Genomic DNA, 21,588 nt, shown 5'->3' with positions numbered 1-21,588 from the left:
GCACGAGAGGGAAGAGGGTCAGAGGGAGAAGCAGACTCCCCGCTGAGCAGGAAGCCCAATGCGGGACTCGATCCCAGGACTCGATCCCGGGACTCCAGGATCATGACCTGAGCCGAAGGCAGTCGCTTAACCAACTGAGCCACCCAGGCGCCCTTCCTTTTATTTTTAAATCTCATGTTAAACTACTACACATTCTCCTTTCCAGGCGTTTTTCTACGCATACATACTTTTAGATAAAATTGGGATTATATTTCAAACTGTTTTTATTCTGCTTTTTTCATTTAATATTATTTCATAAATACTTTTGCATACTATTTAATTCTTTAAAGATAGAATTTCAGGTATTATGTAATATTTCAACATCTGGATATATCATAATTTATCTAAGTATTTTCCCAGATATTTAAATAGTTGAAAAATTGTCCTACTATATGAATATTTTCACATAAATTAATCAAAAGCAAACAAGATTTAAGAGGATAAATCCTTACAAATAGAATAACTAGGCCAAAGAATATGGATATATTATAATATGTAAACACCTTTATTTGTATGTATGAACATATTTATTTGAAGGTTCTTGAGATCAGCTAACAAACTGCTTTCCAGAAACACTGGAACAATTAACACTGTATATGAGCATCCATTTCCTTGAACTCTTACAAGTATTAGGTAAACTTTGTTAAATCTTTAGCAATTTGAAGGGCCAAGAAATGAGGTCTCATTGATGCTTTGATTTCCACTCCTTTGGGTATGAGTGAAGTCAGACATAATTCATGGTTTTGTTTTATTTTTTTGACATAATTCATGTTTGCTAGTCATTTCTACTACTTTGTGAAGTGTCTCTTCATGCTCTTTGCCCATTTTCCATTGGGATTTTAGTGTTTTCTCCTTATTTCTTAGGAATTCTTCATGTATTAAATATTTATATAAATTTATGCCATGTCTGTGACAAAGATTTTCCCAGTATATTATTTGGCTTGTAATTTTATGAACTATGTATGTTAATTAACAATCAACTAAAGAAATATATTCTCATTATAAAAAAAATCATACTACATAAAAGGTATAAAAAGAAAAGTAAAACATTCCTTGATCTCTATTAGTCAAATTCTACCCTTCTACCATTTAGCCTCTCTTCACAATTTCTCATGAATTCTTTCAAAACACTTTTTTTATGAGTATAGTATATATATTTATTCCTGTATTTTATTCACACAAATGGGATTCCATTTTCTTAGTTCATATCTAATCTTGCTTGGAGATTGTTTCCAATAAGAACATATGGTATATATGTATGGATCCGTATATGTAGGTCTGCCTCATTCTCCTGTTCTTATTCTTTTAACAGAAGAATGATATTCCATGAAGGAGATGTAACATGCTTCATTAAACTAGTTCCCAACTGATGGATATGTGAATGCTTCTAGTTTTTCACTATTTCTGCTTTTTAAAAATTTCTTTATCCAATATTCATTTGTATATTATATTTTGGTACAGGGTTTCCCAGTCTTTGTAACCTGTGAGGAAAGATAAGATCAGTTTCATAAAAACGTATTTATAAGATATCACAGAAACCGGAGGCATTGTTGTTGATAAAATAGTAATAATCATTAATATGCCACCTGTCCCTGGAGACAAAGCATGTCTTCTCTGCTTCGTCCTGAGGGAACAGAAGGAGACTTTCATTCACTGAGACTTCACATGTGAAGTTTGAATTCCGCTGTGATCACTTTCTTAAAAGAGGGTGACAGATGATAAGCACATGGAAAGGTGTATAACATTGTTGGTAATCAAGGAAATAAAAATTAAAACCACATGATATATAAACCCACACCCAACAGGATAGCAAAATCTTAAAAACTGATATCATCAAATGTTGGTAAAGATTTGGAGTAACTTAGTTGGTTAAGAGACGGCCTTCGGCTCTGGTCATGATCCTGGAGTCCCGGGATCGAGTCCCGCATCGGGCTCCCTGCTCCGTGGGAAGCCTGCTTCTCCCTCTCCCACTCCCCTGCTTGTGTTCCCTCTCTCGCTGTGTCTCTCTCTGTCAAATTAAAAAAAAAAAAAAGAAGAATGTTATAGGAATCACACTACCTGATTTTAAGAATTACAATACAGCTAGTTATCAAGACAGTATGGTGTTGGAGGAGGAGGAGGGACAGAGATATAGATCAATGGAACAGGATGGACTCCAGAAATACACCTACACAAATTTGGCCAAATGATTTTTTTACAAACATGCAAAAACAATGCAATGGAGAAAGTAGTTCTCTCAACAAATGGTATTGGAATAATTGGACATACTTAAGGAAAAAAAACAAAGATCTCAATCTAAACCTAAATCTTATACAAATTTTAACTCAAAATAGATCATAGATCTAAGTGGAAAACACAAAACCATAACACTTTTATAAAAAAAGAGAAAATCTTTGTATGCTGTTGTTAGGTAAAAATTTCTCATATATGATACCAAAAAGCATAATCCATAAAAGGAAAAAGTTGAAAAATTGGACTTCATTAAAATTAAAAACTTTTGCCCTGTGAAGTAACCTTACAGGATGAAAAGACAACCCATAAACTGAAGAACATATTTGCATATCACGTATCTGACAAAAGACTTGCATACAGAATCCATAAACAGTGCTCTGAACACAACAGTAAGAAAATAATCTCAATATGCAAAAATCAATCAATGAAATAGACCACATAAACAGAATGAAGGGGGTAAACTGTGTGGATACAGAAGAAGTGTATGCCAAAATTCAACACCCTTTCATGTTAAAAACATTTGACAAACTAGGAATAGAAGGAAACCACTTCAACATAATAAAGGCCATGTATGAAAAACCTACAGCTAGCATCAGCTAACTCAAAGGTGAAAAACTGAAAATTTTCCTTCTAAGATCAGGAAGAAGACAAGGATGACTGCTTTTGCCACTTCTACTCAACATAGTATTAGAAGCTCTAGCCAGAGCAATTAGACAAGGAAACAAAAAGGAAGGAAGACATAAAATCATTTCTTTTTACAGATGGCATGATCTTATGCATAGGAAATCCTAAAGATTACACACACACACAGACACACACACACACACACACCTGTTAGAATAAACAAATTTAGCAAATTTGCAGGATATGAAATCAGCACACAAAAGTCACAGTTGCATTTCTATACACTGACAATGGACAATAATATGAAAATGAGATTAAGAAAACCATTCCACTCATAATAGCCTCCAAAAGAAAAAAATAATTAGGAATTAATTTAACCAAGGAGGCTAAAGATTTAAACACTGAAAACCACAAGACATTGCTAAAGGAAATTAAAGAAGATACAAATAGGGCGCCTGGGTGGCTCAGATGGTTGGGCGTCTGGCCTCTGGCTCGGGTTGTGATCTCAGGGTCCTGGGACTGAGTCCCGCATCGGGCTCCTTGCTTAACAGGGAGCCTGCTTCTCCCTCTGCCTACCACTCCCCCTGCTTGTACTCTCCCTCTCTCTAGCAAATAAATAAAATCTTTAAAAAAAATAAAGAAGATACAAATAAATGAAAGATATCCCGTGTTCATCGATTGGAAGGTTTAATACTGTTAAGATGTCAATACCACCTGAAGCAATTTACAGATCCAGGGCAGTCCCTATCAAAATCCCAATGACAGTGTTTGCAGAAGTAGTAAAAATCTATCCTAAAGTTCATATGGAATCTCAAGGAACTCCAAGTAGCCAAAACAACCTTGAAAAAGAATAACAAAGCTGGAGGACTCAACTTCTGATTTCAAACTTACTACCAAGCTACACTAATCAAAACAGTGTGGTACTGGGGCGCCTGGGTGGATCAGCTGGGCGTCCGACTCTTGGTTTTGGCTCCGGTTGTGATCTCAGGGTCCTGGGACTGAGCCCTGCATTGGGCTCCCCACTCAGCAGGGAATCTGCTTGTCCCTTTCCCTCTGCTCCTCCTCCTCCTCTCTCTCTCTCTCTCTCAAATAGATAAAATCTTAAAAAAAAAAAGTGTGGTACCGACATAAATATAGACATGGAGACCAAGAAATAGACTGGAAAGCTCAAAAGTAAACTCTCCCATATATGGTCAAATGATTTTCAACAAGGGTGCCATGACAGTCAACAAGGAAAGGACAGTGTTTTCAACAAATGGTATTGGGAAAACTGGATATTCACGCGCAAAAGAATGAAATTGGACCCACTGTTACATCATATATAAAAATTAACTCAAAACAGACCAAAGACCTAAACATAAGAGCTAATACTACAAAACTCTTAGAAGAAAATATGGGAGAAATGCTTCATGATACTGAATTTAGCAATGATTTCTTTAGATATGTTAAATCAGAAGCAAACAGAGACCAATCTTGAAAATTCCCTGAACTGACAAAACCAGCTTCATCATACAAACAAAGCTTCATTTAGCTTATTTTGCAAGGCTAACTTGATCTGGATAATTTCTTGTTTGCATCCCTATAAATGAAAAGCAAAACTTGAACTGTTTCCCAAGGTTAATATGAAAATATTAACTGAAATATCACTGAAAATTGTGATATTATAACCAATCACCGTGAAGAATAAACTCACTGCTTTCTCACTATATAAACTGCTTTATAACATATACTCCTAAGACTCATGTCATGTTTTAGTTTGAGGGCTCCCAGTTTACAAACTGTCTTTTTGGTGTGTGCACAGTAAGTTTTTACTAATTACTACTTCAGTGATTCATTGGTTTTACTTGGGCTATTTTGAATCTTTGACAGATATAATACCAAAAGCATAGGCAATAAGAGAAAAAATAAGTTGGACTTTATCAAAATTAAACACTTTTGTGTAACAAGGGACACTATCACCAGAGTGAAAACGCAACCCAAGGGATGGAAGAAAATATTTGCAAATCATATATCTGATAAGGGATTAATATCCAGGTTATATAGAGAACTGTAACTCAACAACAACAAAACAACTCAGTTGAGAAATAGGCAAAAGACTTGGATAGCCATTTCTCCAAGACACACAGATGGCCCATAAGCACATGAAAAGATGATCAGTATCACTAATCATTAGGGAAATGCAAATAAAAACCACGATGAGATACTACTTCATACACATTAGGATGGCTATTAACAATTAAGCAGAAAATAATAAATCTTGGTGAGAATGTAAAGAAATTGGAACCCTTTGTGCATTGCTGGTGGGAATATACACTGGTTAATTTACAATGGAAAACAGAATGGTCATTCCTCAAAAAAATTAATCATACTATTAACATATGATCCAGCAACACCACTTCTAGGTATATACCCCAAAGAATTAAAAGCAGGGATTCAAACAGATATTTGTACACTAATGTTCATAGCAGCATTATTCACAAATCTAAACGTTGAAAACAACCAAAATGTCCATCAACAGAAGAATGGATAAACAAAATGTGATATATGCATACAATGGAATATTACTTAACCTTAGAAAGGAATGAAATTCTGATACATGCACAATATTGATGAACTTTGAAGACATTATGCCAACTGAAACGAGCTAGTCTCACACACACACACACACACACACACACACACACACACAGTATAATTTCACTTATGTGAGGTAGAGTAGTCCAATTCATAGAGATGGAATGGTGGTTGCCAGTGGCTAGGGAAGAGGGGAATGGAGAGTTACTGCTTAATGACTACAGAGTCTCCTTTTGGGAAAATGAAAAAGTTCTGGAGGGGTGTCTGGCTGGCTCAGTGGGTAGAGCATGCGACTCTTGATCTCAGGGTTGTAAGTGCAAGCCCCACGCTGGGTGTAGAGATTACTTAAAAATTAAAAAAAGAAAGAAAAACAAAAAGTTCTGGAGATGGATGATGGTGGTAACTGAACAACAATATGAACATATTAAAAATGTCAATGAACTATATGCTTAAGGTGGTAAATTTCATGCATGTTTTACTAAAATAAAAAAACAAATAATCTAATTAGAGTATGAGCAAAAGACTTGGACACTTCGCCAAGGATGGATAGCAAGTAAGCATGTGAAAAGATGTTCAATAATCATTAACCATTAGAGAAATGCAAATTAAAAGTCATGAGGGACACTGCTACACATCTATTACAATGGCTAAAATAGAAAATATTGGTAATATCACATGCTGGCAAGGATTCAGAGCAACTGGATGTCTCATACATGGCTGGAGGTAATGTAAAATGGTATATCCACTCTGGAAAAACACTTCGATATAATCATACTGCTCAGTATTTACCTGAAGAAATGAAAAATAATGTTTACACAAAAACCTATGAGCCGATGATCTGATGATCTAAAACTGGGTACAACCCAATGTCCTTCAAGGGATGAATGGATAAACATACAACTACTTTGCAATAAAAAATAATGAAATGTTGATACATGCAACAACTTGAATGGATCTCAAGAGCATTAGGCTGAGTGACAATAGCTGATCCCAAAGAGTTACATATTGTATGATTCCATGTATAAAACATTCTTGAAATAGTAAATTATAGTGACTGAGAACAGATGAGTGGTTGCCAGGAGTTAGGGGTTGGGGAGGGTGTGACTATGAGGTAACATGAGGGAGGTACTTTGTGGTGATGGAACAATACAATTCTGTATTCTGATGGCGGGAGTAGTTACGCGATCTGTACATGTAATACACTTCTATAGTATTATACACCCCCACAAGAATGCATATGAAAGCTGGATAAAGTCTCTAAATGAGTTAACAGCATTGTATCAGTATCGATTTAGGGGATTTGACAAGGTACTACGGTTATACAAGACAGTGGGCAAAGATAGGTGAAGGGTACCTGGAAATTCTTTGTACTAGTTTCACAATTTCTTGTGACACTTAAAGTCTTTCAAAAGAAAAAACTAAAAGAAAGAGGAGGGGCGTCTGGCTGGCTCAGTCAGAAGAGCTTGTGGCTCTTGATCCCCGGGTCATGAGTTCCAGCCCCATGTTGGGTGTAAAGATTATTAAAAACATAAAATTTAAAAAAGAAAAGAAAGAGTAAACTATTGCTATGCTCAACAACATGGATGAATATCCAAAACATTTTGCTGAGCCAGACACAAGAGTACACATCATATAATCCCCTTTATTTCAAGTTCTAAAACAGGCAAATTAAGTTACAGTGATGGAAATCAGATCTGTGGTTGCTTGGGGTGGTGATGTGTGGGGAATGATTGGGAGGAAACATTGAGGGAACTTTCTGAGGTGATGGGAATGTGCATTTTACTGTGTCTAAATTACACCTAAAAAGGTAGGGGGAGTGAAAAGCCCTCTTAATAAATCTCGTTTGAAATGACCAAGCAAAAAAAAAAAAAAAAAAAGCCCATAGACGCTGAAAATTTTGGATGAAGGACTTTCTGACAACTGACAACCCAAAGTGACTTGAGGACAACTGGAGATTGTAACTGTAATCACCTGAGAGGGTTCCTGTGAGAATTAAATGAGCTGTAAAGCACTTATCACAGTGCCCGGCACACAGCACGCGCTTAATCCATCAGTGAAAGCTCCGGTTCGCATTCTAAGCAACGGACGGTGCGCGGTCCCGGGAAGACCGGGCTCATTCATAAGGTGGTTAAGTTCCTATCATTAGAGTGTGCGCAAGCGACACCTGGTGCCCTTAGGGTTTCAGTGCCCTCAAAAGGCTGATCTAACTCTTAAGGTCCCTGCAGCCTCAAGTTATGTTCCTCAGAGTCTGCCTTTCGGTCCCCATGCTTCAAACACCACCACTTACGGACGTGTCCCCGGCGCGCGGCGCGCACTGCAGCAGCCGCCCGCTCCCGAGGAGAGACAGCGGTAGAACCACCCAACACGCCTCCTCAGCCCCGCCCCTCGGCCCCTCACCCCTGAGGGAATGGGCGGGGCACGCAGGCATCGCGCCCTGCCATTGGCCCGAACTGGCGGCGGAGGTGGGGCCTAATTCGACTGCGGTCCTACCGTGTTGTCATTCGGCGACGGCTAGAGGACACAGTCAAGATGGCGGCAGTGTCTGGCCTGATGCGGAGACCCCTTGAACAGGTAGGCAGCGGCACGCGTGCCTCCGCGCGATCCCTGCCCACCTTGCGTCCCCTCTCAGTGTCCTCTCTCTCCCCGCAAGGTCTCCGGGCTGCTGAGGAGGCGCCTCCACCGGACGGCGCCGGCGGCGCTGCAGGTAGGTGGCCGGGACCCTAGCCGGGGCAGGGAGGGGCCGTCGATCCCGGGGCGGAGGCTGGGGGCGCGCCTGCGCCGTGGGGAGGGGGACGGCCGCGGGCCCTGGAGTGGACGGATTCCCACGTCCTGCTGGAATTCGCCGTGCCTCTGTTGCGACCCAGTGCCGGACACACTACCAGATCACCCCCGCCAGGCTCATTGGGATCTGTGGGCGGTCTGAGTACCCTAGACTTGACGCTTCTTCCCTCATCCCCCTTTTAAATTTTTTACTGTACTAAAATATACATAACCAAATTTACCATTTTTAAAGTGTATATTTAGCGGCACTAAGTCCATTACTATGTTGTGAGACCATCACCACCATCCGTCTTCAGAACTTTTATCACTATCACAATCAAACTCTACGCCTTAAACGGGAACTTCCCATTTCCCCCTAGCTCCTGGTAACCTCTATTGCACTTTCTGCGCCTGTTAATTTGTCTATTCTAGGTACATCCTGTAAATGGAATCCTACAATGTTTGTCCTTTTAGGTCTGGCTTATTTCACTTAGCATGATGATCTCAAGGTTCACTCATGTTGTAGCATGTGTCAGAATTTCATTTCTTTTTTTAAGGCTAATATTCCATCTTATGCATATACCACATCTTGTTCATCCATTCATCTGTTGATGGATATTTGGATGTTTTCATCTTTTGGATTTGTGAATAATGTTGCTAAGAACATTGGTTTGCAAATAGCTGAGTCCCTGCTTTTATTTCTTTTGAGCATCTATCTAGAAGTGGGATTGTTGGATCATATGGTAATTCTATGTTCAACCCTTTGAGGAATTTCCCACCCCTTTTATTTTACTAGAGGATTTTACCAGTCTGTCTAGTAAAATAACTTGTAGATTCTGAAGGTAGTGTTTGGAAGTGCCTGGTACCTAGTGAGTGCTCCAAACATAGTCTTCCTTAACAGTTCTCTGTCCCACACTAAGCCAAGTGTGGAAATAAAACAACCCGGTATAATTTCTACTTAGGAAACTACTTATGAGCTGGTCTGCTCAGCAAACAGATTTTGTTAAGCTTAGATGCACATCAAGAAAAGTGTTCAGTAAACTTCTCATTAACAAATCCAGTCAGGCTGTATGATAAAAATGTTACTTTTGGAATTCTTTTAACTTTTAAAGAGAAGCCTGTTCTAGCGATAGTTTTTATATTGTATGCTGTAGGCAGCCTAGGTAATTATAAAAGGAGAGAATCTCAGTAGTATCTGAAATAATCCTGTAGTAATCTTTGTTGATTGTTTTCTCCATACCTGTGACAGGTGACAGTTCGTGAGGCTATAAACCAAGGTATGGATGAGGAGCTGGAAAGAGATGAGAAGGTATTTCTGCTTGGGGAAGAAGTTGCCCAGTATGATGGGGCATATAAGGTAACCCAGGATACGTAAAAGCAATATAAATTGAGGTGGCTATTAGCCCCCGTATACATTTAAAAGTAATGAGATCATTGTGTAATTTTAGGTTAGTCGAGGCCTGTGGAAGAAATATGGAGATAAGAGGATCATAGACACTCCCATATCTGAGGTAAGCCTTCCATCAGGAAGCATACCTTTCAGGGGCATGTTAAAGTGTACACACTGTTCTGATTTTTATGGATTTTCACTTGTGTTTATGTTTTACTTATAGATGGGCTTTGCTGGAATTGCTGTGGGTGCAGCTATGGTATGTAATCCTCTTTATGAATCTCATCCAAAGAGATTTCTTTTAACATTACCTTTTAAAAACTTTAAATTTTGGAATGGTTGCCGCTTTTTATTGCTTTTTAGTTTTTTAAAGATCTTTGTTTTTGATTTGACAGGCTGGGTTGAGGCCCATTTGTGAATTTATGACCTTCAATTTCTCTATGCAAGCCATTGACCAGGTTATAAACTCAGCTGCCAAGACCTACTACATGTCGGGGGGCCATCAGCCTGTGCCCATAGTCTTCAGGGGGCCCAATGGTGCCTCAGCAGGTGTGGCTGCCCAACACTCACAGTGCTTTGCTGCCTGGTATGGGCACTGCCCAGGCTTAAAGGTGGTCAGCCCCTGGAATTCAGAGGATGCAAAAGGACTTATTAAATCAGCCATTCGGGATGATAATCCAGGTCAGTAGAGTGACCCTTAGGTCTCTTTTGAACCTTAAAGAACTAAGTTGAAATCTTTGCCTGGAAGGAAGCCGTTAAAGGCTTCTAGTTAGGCTTAGACATATCATATGAAATGTTAATTAATGATTTACAGATACAGTAGAGACCGTTTTAAAAAAGGTGTTTTTGTTTTTGCTTTTCTGAGTACAAAGAGGCCTGTTAGGTATCTACAACGCTGGTTTAACTACAATAGATGAAATGAGGACTGAGCAGACAATAAATGCCAGCACCTAAATCATCCTCTCAAGGCTACTGGACACACTAGATGGGAGGCTTCCTAATCGGCACGGTGAAACTTTTCACAAAATGAATGATAGTGTTGTATATCCATTTGGTCATGTAGTTACTTCTGTTAAATATTTGTATTTTGCAGTGGTAGTGCTAGAGAATGAACTGATGTATGGAGTTCCTTTTGAATTTCCCTCAGAAGCTCAGTCAAAAGATTTTCTGATTCCCATTGGAAAAGCCAAAATAGAAAGGCAAGGTAAGAGCACTTAGTACATGCTCAAATATTATTTGTAATCTAGCTCCTGTATTTATGTTGGTCAAATTCATTCCTTTTTTTTTTTTTTTTTAAGAGGTTGGGGAGGGTCGGAGGGAGAGGGAGAGGCTCTAAGCCCAACTTGGGCTCGGTCTCCCGACTCTGAGATCGTGACCTGAACTGAAATCAAGAGTCGGAAACTTAACCAACTGAGCCACCTAGGCACCCCTGGTCAAATTCATTCTTGAGGTTACTGCCCTTTACTTTGATTAGGAAATTAGAGGAGGAGTTCAAGTAAAGAAATGTGTCATGCTTTGCTCCTACACTTGTGCTTTCCTAATTCGCAGTCTGGTAGATTTGAATTTCATCTCTAGGGAGGCTACCACATTCCTCACCTCCCTGGAACGGAGTTGAGTTGAAGATTTTACAAATGAACAAGAGCCACAGTGGCTGCAGAGCAGTACAACATCTTTAGTTTCAACCTGGCCTCTGATCTGTGACCACTTTGTTTCAGGGACACACATAACCGTAGTTGCCCATTCAAGACCTGTGGGCCACTGCTTAGAAGCTGCAACAGTGCTATCTAAAGAGGGAATTGAATGTGAGGTATGTGGACATTGATTTCTTAAAGAATCAGAAAGTTTCCTTTTAAATCTAAAACCCAGAAATAGGAGTTTGAATTCTGTAACAGGTTAACTAAGTGTAAAATCTTGCTTTGTCACTCAGTTCTGCTTCTGCATGAAGCTGGGAACCTTCTTGCTTTTCAAATACCTAGCTTTTTACCATGTAGGTTCTAGCTCTGTTAGAATAGTACCTGCTTTCTCAAGTTGGGATCCAACCTTGGAGCTGGAGGTCAGGAGAGGGGCAAACTAGAAATCAGGGTCTCACTCTTTCATGTCCAGCACCTACCGCTCGCTGGTTACACTTGGGCAAGATCCGTACTGTGAATCTCAGCCCCATCAGCTGTAAACCAAGGAGAATACATTTACTGTCCCATCAGGGTGGTTGTGGGAATTACACGTAGTGTAGCACCTGGTGCACGGGGAGCAGTCCGTTGGTAGTTATTAGTTGTTTTGACGAGAAGAAGTTAAAGCCCAAGAGGGTAAGTGCATTCTTAACAGAACCACTTGTGGTAGAGATAAAGATTTGTTTTAATTACAATTTCCCATTTTACATTTTGTTCTTGAATAGGCAGATTTGATTTTCCTAGACCCAGAGATTAACAGGAAACAAAGAGGGAGTGGTATTATGGGGATGAGACTGTATTTGTGGTGCAGTGACTCTATAAAGCATATCTGTATTGTCTGTTTAGGTGATAAATATGCGAACCATCAGACCAATGGACATTGAAACAATAGAAGCCAGTGTCATGAAGACCAATCATCTCATAACTGTGGAAGGAGGCTGGCCACAGTTTGGAGTAGGAGCTGAAGTTTGTGCCAGGATCATGGAAGGTATTTCAGAGAAAATGGTTCTAGAATACTCAAGCTGTAATAAACAGTGTGTACCTGGATACTGGATACAGATCAAAAGCTAGGGGTGGCCAACAGTCTTAACTTTCAACTTGTCACCTGGGCATTTTTCCTTTGGGTAAATATTTTTAAAAAGCCAGAAGCAGTCCCGGTAATTAGTATTCCTTTAGATTTTCTCTCCTTTGGAGAGCCATACTCCCTGTGGGAAGGTGGTGGTGCTAAGGGTCTTTTCTTGCCTCTCTCAGTTGAGCCTCCTTCTCTTCTAGGCCCTGCATTCAATTTCCTGGATGCTCCTGCAGTTCGTGTCACTGGTGCTGACGTCCCTATGCCTTATGCGAAGATTCTGGAAGACAACTCTATACCTCAGGTTAAAGACATCATATTTGCAATAAAGAAAACATTAAATATTTAGTTTGGACTTGAATTTCAAGTCATTGGGATTTATGTAAAATACTTGCTGTCACTTCACCTGGATTGTACTGTAAGACCTTACGATTCATCAAGTTATCCTTAAAGCAACAAGACAAATGTTTTTGTACTTGGAAGAAGTTTAAATGTGTTTGTATGTGGAAAACTTCTTCTCTCCTGTCCTAGACTCCATGGGGTTTTTTTTGGTCTCTTACAATTACCATGTTCTTTGAATAAGGCTAATGTAAAATTTTACCCTCTCACAAGGACAAGGTATGAATGTGGCAGAGTTCTACAGAAAGATGTATCCAAAAATGACAACTTGTATGTAAAGATGAAACCTATTATCTACATTTGCTGTTAGATTGTTTTGATAAGGAATAAAGGAGTTCCTAATTATAACTAATTGTATTTTTATTTTTTTAAAGATGTTTATTTATTTGACAGAGACACAGCAAGAGAGGGAACACAAGCAGGGGGAGTGGGAGAGGGAGAAGCAGGCGTCCCGCTGAGCAGGGAGCCCAATGCGGGGCTCAATCCCAGGACCCTGGGATCATGACCTGAGCCGAAGGCAGACGCTAAATGACTGAGCCACCCAGGCGCCCCTAACTATATTTTTATATTCTTGAGGTAATAAACGTGGGATGGATGGAGGTCTTAAAATTCTGCTAAGAATTTCTGTTAAGAAATTAGTGACACTAAATCACCTAAACTGCCATCACACTTGTAAGAGGAACTTGTCCACAGACTTTTCAAATGCCCCATTGTAATAGGGTTCCCTTCCAAATTAAACCAAAATTCATGTCAGGTATTTTTCCCATTGCCAAAAAATAGACATTCTGCTATATGCCGCCTTCTTTAGAGGTTGAGACAGAAAAGACAGGTTTAAATTAGTTATAGAAGCAAACAAGGGGTGCCTAATTTAAATAGCAAGACAGGATTGTTAGCTTTTAGTAATTAAGAGAGAAAAGACAAAAGAAATACTCTGTGGATCTATTCTTTATAAAAGTTCCCACAAAAAATTCCCACTTCAAAGGCCTAGCCAAGCTACAGACAACACATTTTCTTGACCTGGTTTATTTTAATAAAAAATACAGCTGAACATTTATCACAGATTAAATGAAACTATACACAATGACATTCTCTCTGCATAGTAACCAACACTGATGTGTGTACTTGAATTTTTAAATGGATTACTGATAATCCTTTAAAGTGCAATTTATTTAAGGTTTAAGCAAATCATAGGATAAAGGATCTAATAAATGAGTAACATTAAAAAGATATATTTGGATAAATCTTTCAAAAATCAGAATTGATTTCTATGGATGCCAGATTTACTTGTGTTGTAATAACTCCCCACAAACCACAAACTTGACTTTATTGCTGAGGATTAAGGAGATCCTCTGATCGGCAAGAGCTTTTCCTGATGTTTACATTTTATGTCTGTCCAATACACTAACTAAAAGGAACTAGGAGTCTAGAGTGGTTGCTTTCACAGCCCTGAGTTCTATAACCACAATGGTATTCCTGTTAGAACCTAGAGAAGGTTCCGGACTTGACTTGCCCCTGTCTATCTGAATGGAAAAGGAAGAACTCAGTTACTTCTCTCACTCCGCGACATAACTATGCTTTGGACTACAGTGTTAATAATGTCCAAGACAAAATTAGGTAGCAAAAATGGGAGTTATCGAATAACCAGAAAATGCTTTATAGAGAAATGAGAGGAACATTTCTGGGAGCTGTCTGACAGGATAGGCGGGATTGCAACCCAAAGGTCATTCGCTGCTGTGACTGAACATTGTCACTGTTTTTCTGTGCGTTTCCTTCAGTTGGTGACAAGGTTGACTCCAATATGCTGCTGTCCCCAAAAGAAGCCCCTTAGAGGATGAACCAGACTCCTTTAAAATGGTAATAAAGGAGCAAAATAAATATTTCTTAAGGCAGAAATGCCAGCCTGACCTTATTCTAATTGACTATTTCCCTCTTGAGAAGCCTCTTGCCTGAGCATCTGCAAAAGAGTCTGTGGCTGTCCTGGCTCAGCAATCATTCATCTGGAAAGACAGTACTTCAGGGATTGGAGGTGGGAGGAAAAAACAAAGAACTTTTCCCTCCAAGTGTAAACACGAAGCTTTAGCCGATCTTAGGAGCACTATGATCACAGGTTTCGGCTTTCCTCAAGGTTCCCTTTTGGAAATTCTGGATGGAGCTGAGTAAGGCCCCGCGGCTCACACCGTTCACAGCCTGGGGCGGGAGCTGTGTAGGCACCTCTGGGCTCGCAGGAAGCAAGGGAGCTGCTGGTGGTGGAGGTGGAGGCGGAGGCGGAGGTGGAGGAGGTAAAGCGGCCGTCCCTGGGGGGTCGGGGGGAGAAGGGACAGTGAGTATCATCTCTCCCAACACCCCACACACATGCTACTGCTCAGTCCTGGGTAGAAGGGACTTGGATGAGACTGCAAATGTGTTCCCCCAGAGGGACCAAGCTACCCATACTGTACGGTTTTTTAAAATGCTGAACAAGAAAGCTAGAAGCATCAAAGGGGAATTAATTCAAGGTTACCATTTTCCCCTAAGTCATCTTAAGACTGAGTATCACAGATTACATGAAACCATACACAGTGACCTTCTCCCTACGTAGATGAGGCTCTAACTCCATTTCCAAATTTTAGCAACAGTCCCAAAAGAAAAGTTCCATCAGCTACTTTAGGCAGGTCCAGGGCACGTACTGAGCTAGCAAGTAAAGACAGACATTTGTATGCACAGAGTTGGACTACCTGAATATCAATTACTGATAAAGGATGAACATTTCTTTAGCTGCCCCAACACCCACAATATTTGAAGGATGTGATCTAATAGAAAATGACAAAGCACTCAGGATTCTAGGCAAGGAACCAGTGCCCGCTGGGTTAAGGGTTCCCCAGGGGCGCATGTCTCGAATAATCATTTTCTATTAGGCTGCATTAGAGAAATATAAGATGCTAATAACTGTTAACAGTACAAGACGGGGGGCAGAGGGCTCTCTCCCTGGCAATGGTATCCTCAGGAGGAGGAGGAGTCTTCCTCAGCACCTTCTTTCCACTGGGGCCTAACCCAGGAACAGAATCGAGCTGCAATAACCCTACATCTTTGCTGAAGCATCAGGAGAGACTCTACCCTAGTGGGCAAGGAGAAGGCAACTAGACAAGTGTCCAAAACTTCCCTTAGCTTCCAGGCACATGAACATGTGGCAGTTGAATGTTATAATTTTGAATCGATGAATGAATGACTCTCCTAGGACAAAATAAAAACTGAGTACAGCCAAAGACCTGTTTTAAAGAACTTGCTGGTGCCACAGTTACCTGCCCCATTACCTATGAACCTTGCAGTTCTCAGTGACTCCTGTGTCTGTTTCTAGCCTTAGCCTCGGCCCCTCCTGGAGCTACATAGCGAGACATTCTGTTAGGCGTTCTTCCCCTCTAACCTGCTACTGAGCTGTGGAGGTAACAAGTAAACATACCAATCACCACTTGAGTTTCTGTGGATGACTGGTTCAGGGTCACCAATCAAATACTTAGGTAAGAGCATCCTTTTTACCGAGTGTGACACATAACAGTTCAAAGTCTTGTATTTCATAGAAAACCACTTACCTTCCTTACATCTTTTACTCAAACCTAAGGCAGCTGAAATTAAAGAATCACATAGATACACACATTCATACTCTGCAATCTCAGAATTCTCAAATGATGAAAATATAGCAATATGAATAAACATTAAATACAGACAAATGAACAAAATGTAATTCTCACTGGGTCTATACAGTAACAACTAATGAATGAAGTTCTATTGCGTTTTCTGCCAGGGTGGCTTATGGAAAAATGTTCCCAGCTTTATGTTACAGGGTTACAAAGATAAAAAGGACTTTAAACCCACAATGACTGCTGAGGTGAGAAGAGCAGGGAGAATAAGCATGCCAGAAGGGGGTTTTGGAGAGTGGCCAGTGAAATCCCAGGAGGAGGGGGGTGTCTCTGAAGGTTCTTGGGACTCAACAGCAGCACCAAGAGCTCCCAGAGGAGCCGCAGGTGCCGATACCCCGCAGCGCCACCCAATGGCCAGCATCTGGGTTTGACACTGCGTACCAGAAGGGGCTTCAGTTTCTGCCTGCCAGCTTTGTGCTTTGACCCTGGAGAAAAGTCACTGCAGGTTACAAGAAAGAAAACAGGCTCTGGGCTGCAAGTGCTAAAGGCACAGAGCAAGCCATCCAGAGACCCGTTACCCCTCCAGCCCGGGATTCTGGGTGGCTAGAGGTGTGGGTCTCAGCTGCTGGACCTGAATAGAGAACGAATCTGCTTGGTTCTCACAAGGAGCCGACCCTCGACTTTGGCTGCGTTACCAGCCACTCAAAAATTAAAAGTGCAAATTGATGATCTCAGAGTTTGGGAGGTGGGTGTGGTGCTCAGTACATGGATCTTTATTTTTCCGAATAAAGGCTGAGATTGTTACGGCTTTAAAAATGAATCTCCTTGAATACGTAGGTAGCATAAATAAATACAAGGTCCCAGGTGTCACCGAGTAACCCATGCATATGAAGCAAATGAGAAGTGGAGGTCTGTGCAAAAGGAGACGCTGCTCATCCAACGGTAAGGAGCAAGGTCACCCTGATGTCTGCCCCCAGAGGGCCGGACCAGACCCAAAGGGCCTATCTGTCCCATGAGGCCCAATTTCCTCACTGGGCCTGTGACAATTAGGGCAGATCTTCATGTGTACTACCAGGGCAAGACAAGACCTCATCTTGCCAGCTCAGAACACTCTGGAAGTAGGGAGGAAGTCCCACAGTCAGAAGGTCAGGAGTGGAGGAAGCAAGAACACAGACCCAGGGACTCAGCCTCTGACTATAGGCCTCATCAGGGTTTTTTGGCCTTTTCATTTTACATTCTCTATAGTCCACAAGCTTCCTTTAAAGATTTGTTGGGACTTAAGCTACAACACGTTCTAACAGTTGGCAATATTGATAGGGGCCCAATGCAGAGTTGGCTATTGTGTCTGAGGCCAGCATGAGTGCCACCGACTCGTCCCTGCCAGCAGGTACCCAACAGCCCTTATCTCCAGGCCCCAGATAAGACCAGACAGATTCCATGTTACACTGGTTGCTAACTAACTATAATTTAAATAAAAATTTGAAGGAAAAAAAAAAAAGGTTGGTCACTAACTGAATTCTCCCTGCTCTGAGAAATATTGGCCTGCAAACCCAGGATGAGGGATGCTCCAAAACAGTTCTCTCCCATCCTACCTACTGTCAGACAAAAATCCCAAAAGCCAACTACTTTACCCTCCCCAGAATCCCATCCACCAAACTAATGAGAACCTGGCAATTCAGCAGAGGCCCTGGAATGGACCACATACCACTGCAGGAAGAGCAAAGGTTCGATCTAGGATGGAATGCCTTGCTAGAAACATTCTCACCAGCCTCAGCAAAAGGACACCTGGCGGGGGGGGGGGGGTGCCCTTTCTTTGGGGCCAGTTTTAGCAGTGGGCCATCTACCAGTCCCTGTAGGTCTGAGTTCCGTTGTGGTCCGCGAATGCAAGTGGGGAGACCACGGGGCCACCAGACCAACACCAGGACCTGCTAGCCACCCTCGAGAGGGAACAGATAGCAGTGGCCCCTGGAAGCAGGCAGCCCCCCCAGCTCTTGGCAACTGCCTTTGTATTTTGCCTCAGGTAGATGAGGAGGCTGCACTCATGTCCCAACTCAGGAATTATTAGGGATGCTTTAAAGAAAACTGTTTTCCCCGACAGTTATAAAAGCCAGTGAGTTGTCTTCCTGAAACCAAGAACTCAATCGGCTAATGCTCTTTCCCTTCATCAGAGTGATAGGGAACCAATATGTTTGCTACACTAAGACTCTGGGATCTTGCTTTCCAAAACTGAAATATACCAAAATGCCATGTGGTTAATTTGCAGTTTTAGAGCTGTATTTTAAAACTACAATCAGAGTGGAAATGAAGATTTTGAAGGTCACGGTGAAAATGAAATGAATGTAAATGAAGTCACTTGGGTGCTTTTTAAAGATGCTGTATTTCATTTAAATGTTCAGATAAGGAAATTGTCCCAAATCTGCTTTCCCATTTGTTCATCACTTCAGTGATCTAGATGCACTGGGGCCCATTTCACATCCAGAAACAGAGCATCTTTAAAGTTAGAGAAATCAGTATAGCTTACTTTACCGAAAATTCACGTTCAAAATGGTGCATGCTCTACTGAAAACAGCAAAGAGAGAGAGAGAGAGAGAGAGAGAGGGGACATAAGTCATTATTCGATTTTAGTGTCATTTAATCAAATAGTAAGAGAGAGCAAAATATTAGTCTGAATCACATGCTGATTATTCTCACTGCCAAACTAGGATCTATTTCACCGCAAAACGCATTAGTTTGTAAACACAACCAGTGACCCTTTTAGAACAGGGCAAATATGTTAATACAGTAATCAGAGAGTCAATATGCTAATAGAGTTGCCAGAGAGTCACTTTCCTCTTCATATTTTTTTCTGTCCCCCCTCCACCCGCACCCTGCCATTTGGGTAGGGTTTTTATTTGTTTACAAGCACAATACTCATTTCAGAAGACCAGTGAGGATTTTAGTCCCCCCCCAGCCCCCCAAAAGTGGAATGGGTACAGGAAATATAATTAGTTCTATTGCTAAATAAGGACAGTTTATCAAGAAGGGAGAAAAATTAGAACTCATCACTTTTCCCAATCGAGTCTTCTATAATGTACAATGGAGAAGGGTCTTTTTAAAGCTGGGAAGAGCAAGAGCACAGGCTAAGTCTAAGGTGAAACAGCGGCAAGCGGCCCCTCCCTGAAGGCCACTGGGATCTACAGGCTGAATTTCCGCAGTGAGTGACATTTGCTTACTTGTGGCTATAAAACCATTAAAAAGAAAACAAGCAAGGCAAACATTGTTCTTGTCTTCCTTTTAACTGACTAGATTCCAGGTTAAATGTGATGGATAATGCTTTCCCTGACAGTGAATCCCAGAGCTCCTGATGAACGAAGAGAATCACTTCGTCTGGGGAGGGTCTGAGAAATGAGGCCCACGAGGTGCTGGGCAGGCTGACCACTCACAAGGGATAGATCTGGAAGGATGCTGAGAACACTGCCCTGAGCCACCTCCACCCACACCAGCCTTACCCCCTTGGGCTTGGATGTGGGGAAGGAGGGCTGAAAGAGGGCAGGAGAGCAGAGCCAACATACTCTTCAGAGAAGCACTGAAGGCAAACCTGTTCGTCCCAAAGATGGCAACTGGTTTGTGTGTGGGGGTTTCAAGAAAAAGAGGCAATTCTTATGGCCAGAGACATGGATTTTGAGCCAAGAATGGGTTTCAGACTTTGACCTGGCCAGACAGATTCTGGAAACTCCCAACATTCTAAATATCTCTCTTTTTTGTGCTTTATTTATTCTTAACCATCCTTCCTATTATTCAAGCTTTCAGTCACTCTGTGCCCATAAGGTTCTGTTTTCCCTCCTCCATCTCTCTAGATCTCAAACGTCCCTCTCTCTCCACTCATCCTTACACAGAGTTTTCTTATAACTATTTTTTTAAGATTTTATTTATTCATTTGAGACACAGAGATAGAGAGAGAGCATGAGCAGGGGGAGAGGCAGAGGGAGAGGGAGAAGCAGGCTCCCTGCTGAGCCAGGAGCCCGATGCGGGACTCGATCCCAGGACCCCAGGATCATGACCTGAACCAAAAGCAGACGCTCAACCATCTGAGCCACCCAGGCGCCCCTACACACTGAGTTTTCTATAAATTGCCAGCTCGCTTTCTCCAAAATGACTGATTTAAATTATAAGCTGCAGGGCACCTGGGTGGCTCAGTCGTTAAGCGTCTGCCCTCGGCTCAGGTCGTGATCCCAGGGTCCTGGAATCGAGCCCCACATCGGGCTCCCTGCTCGGCGGGAAGCCTGCTTCTCCCTCTCCCACTCCCCCTGCTTGTGTTCCCTCTCTCTCTGTGTCTTCCTCTGTCAAATAAATAAATAAATAAATCTTTAAATTATAAGCTGCAAGTAAAAGGGCTAGAATTCTCTTGCAGGGCATTCATAGCTTATACTTAATAGCACGTTACTGCTTATAAAGCTTTGTGATGTATATTACCTAATAAAGACCAGGAATTCTTTTAGAAGACAGCTTCAAAGGATGGAAATTACTTGTCCAAGGTCTTAGCTGCAAAGTGGCAGGGCTAGGACCCACGCCCAGGGTGTTCCAACTCTACTTTCAGGGTTCTTTTCAGGCCACTGAGCAATACTTAACAGCACACACCCTGCAGTGTACCTGTGAGAACAGGCACTCGATCAAAACCGGTGGGGTAAATGGGCAAGGTCAGAACCAAGTTCAGATGCTGGCTCTAGCATCCCCCACTTGTGTGACCTTGGTCAAAGTCCTTTAACCTCACTAGAGCCTCCATTTCTTTGCCTTTAAAATGGAGCTTTATTAGAAACTACTCTCACTGAGTAGGAAGGAATTCATGAGGATTAAATCAAACCATGCCTATAAATCACATAGAACAGTGCCTCGCACAAAATAAGTACCTTGCTATGTTATCTAATTATTTTTTTAAAGATTTTATGTATTTATTTGACAGAGAGAGACAGTGAGAGCAGGAACACAAGCACGGGGAGTGGGAGAGGGAGAAGCAGGCTTCCCGCCGAACAGGGAGCCCGACTCGGGACTCGATCCCAGGACCTGGGATCATGACCCGAGCCAAAGGCAGACGCCTAACGACTGAGCCACCCAGGCGCCCTATGTTATCTAATTATTAAGAACAATAATAATTTAGGGTCTCCTCTTACTTAGCTTTCCCAAAACTCTTTTGCAAACCTGTTTTAAAAAGAAACCACACACACACACACACACACACACACA

General features: G+C 41.5%; 3 protein-coding genes across 27 annotated transcripts in view; 1 reads left to right on the top strand and 2 right to left on the bottom strand.

Annotated features, from left to right (window-relative positions):
- The window catches only part of KCTD6 (potassium channel tetramerization domain containing 6), a 38,685-nt gene extending 30,605 nt beyond the window's left edge, over positions 1 to 8,080 (bottom strand). For 3 of the 4 annotated variants that reach the window (XM_025885518.2, XM_025885519.2, XM_073901452.1), the window contains exon 1: positions 7,960 to 8,080. The gene's annotated coding sequence lies outside the window, so the exon portion shown is untranslated. The remainder of the gene's footprint in view (positions 1 to 7,959) is intronic. The other variant, XM_073901449.1, reaches the window with a different exon arrangement.
- Positions 7,915 to 13,102, top strand: PDHB (pyruvate dehydrogenase E1 subunit beta). Its single transcript, XM_025885543.2, has 10 exons — positions 7,915 to 8,040; positions 8,120 to 8,173; positions 9,479 to 9,586; positions 9,678 to 9,740; positions 9,843 to 9,878; positions 10,015 to 10,300; positions 10,713 to 10,823; positions 11,335 to 11,426; positions 12,133 to 12,274; positions 12,559 to 13,102. Exons 1-10 carry the CDS (start codon positions 7,999 to 8,001, stop codon positions 12,702 to 12,704), a joined length of 1,080 nt encoding a protein of 359 aa, XP_025741328.1. The 5' UTR covers positions 7,915 to 7,998; the 3' UTR covers positions 12,705 to 13,102.
- Positions 13,103 to 13,761: 659 nt separating this feature from the next.
- Positions 13,762 to 21,588, bottom strand: part of PXK (PX domain containing serine/threonine kinase like) — a 74,408-nt gene continuing 66,581 nt past the window's right edge. For 8 of the 22 annotated variants that reach the window (XM_025884665.2, XM_025884666.2, XM_025884667.2 and 5 more), the window contains one exon: positions 13,762 to 15,048. In XM_025884665.2, the coding sequence (XP_025740450.1) occupies positions 14,831 to 15,048 (218 nt within the window). In that variant the 3' untranslated portion in view covers positions 13,762 to 14,830. Of the gene's footprint in view, positions 15,049 to 16,316; positions 16,354 to 18,889; positions 18,928 to 20,638 lie in introns of those variants that run through there. The other 14 variants (XM_025884669.2, XM_073901440.1, XM_073901444.1 and 11 more) reach the window with 7 other exon arrangements.

This window comes from Callorhinus ursinus, unplaced genomic scaffold, assembly GCF_003265705.2.
Source record: "Callorhinus ursinus isolate GAN/ISIS: 27379988/994484 unplaced genomic scaffold, GSC_fseal_2.0 scaffold15, whole genome shotgun sequence".
NCBI lineage: Eukaryota > Metazoa > Chordata > Mammalia > Carnivora > Otariidae > Callorhinus > Callorhinus ursinus.
This window is presented reverse-complemented; position numbering and strand designations above follow the sequence as displayed.

What these genes read in the sequence shown, in the direction of transcription:
- PDHB (XM_025885543.2), top strand. Translation starts at nt 7,999, where the DNA reads ATGGCGGCAGTGTCTGGCCTGATGCGGAGACCCCTTGAACAG. An exon ending in AGTATGATGGGGCATATAAG is followed by an intron (nt 9,587 to 9,677) that starts GTAACCCAGGAT and finishes GTGTAATTTTAG; the next exon opens with GTTAGTCGAGGCCTGTGGAA. An exon ending in AGCCAAAATAGAAAGGCAAG is followed by an intron (nt 10,824 to 11,334) that starts GTAAGAGCACTT and finishes ACTTTGTTTCAG; the next exon opens with GGACACACATAACCGTAGTT.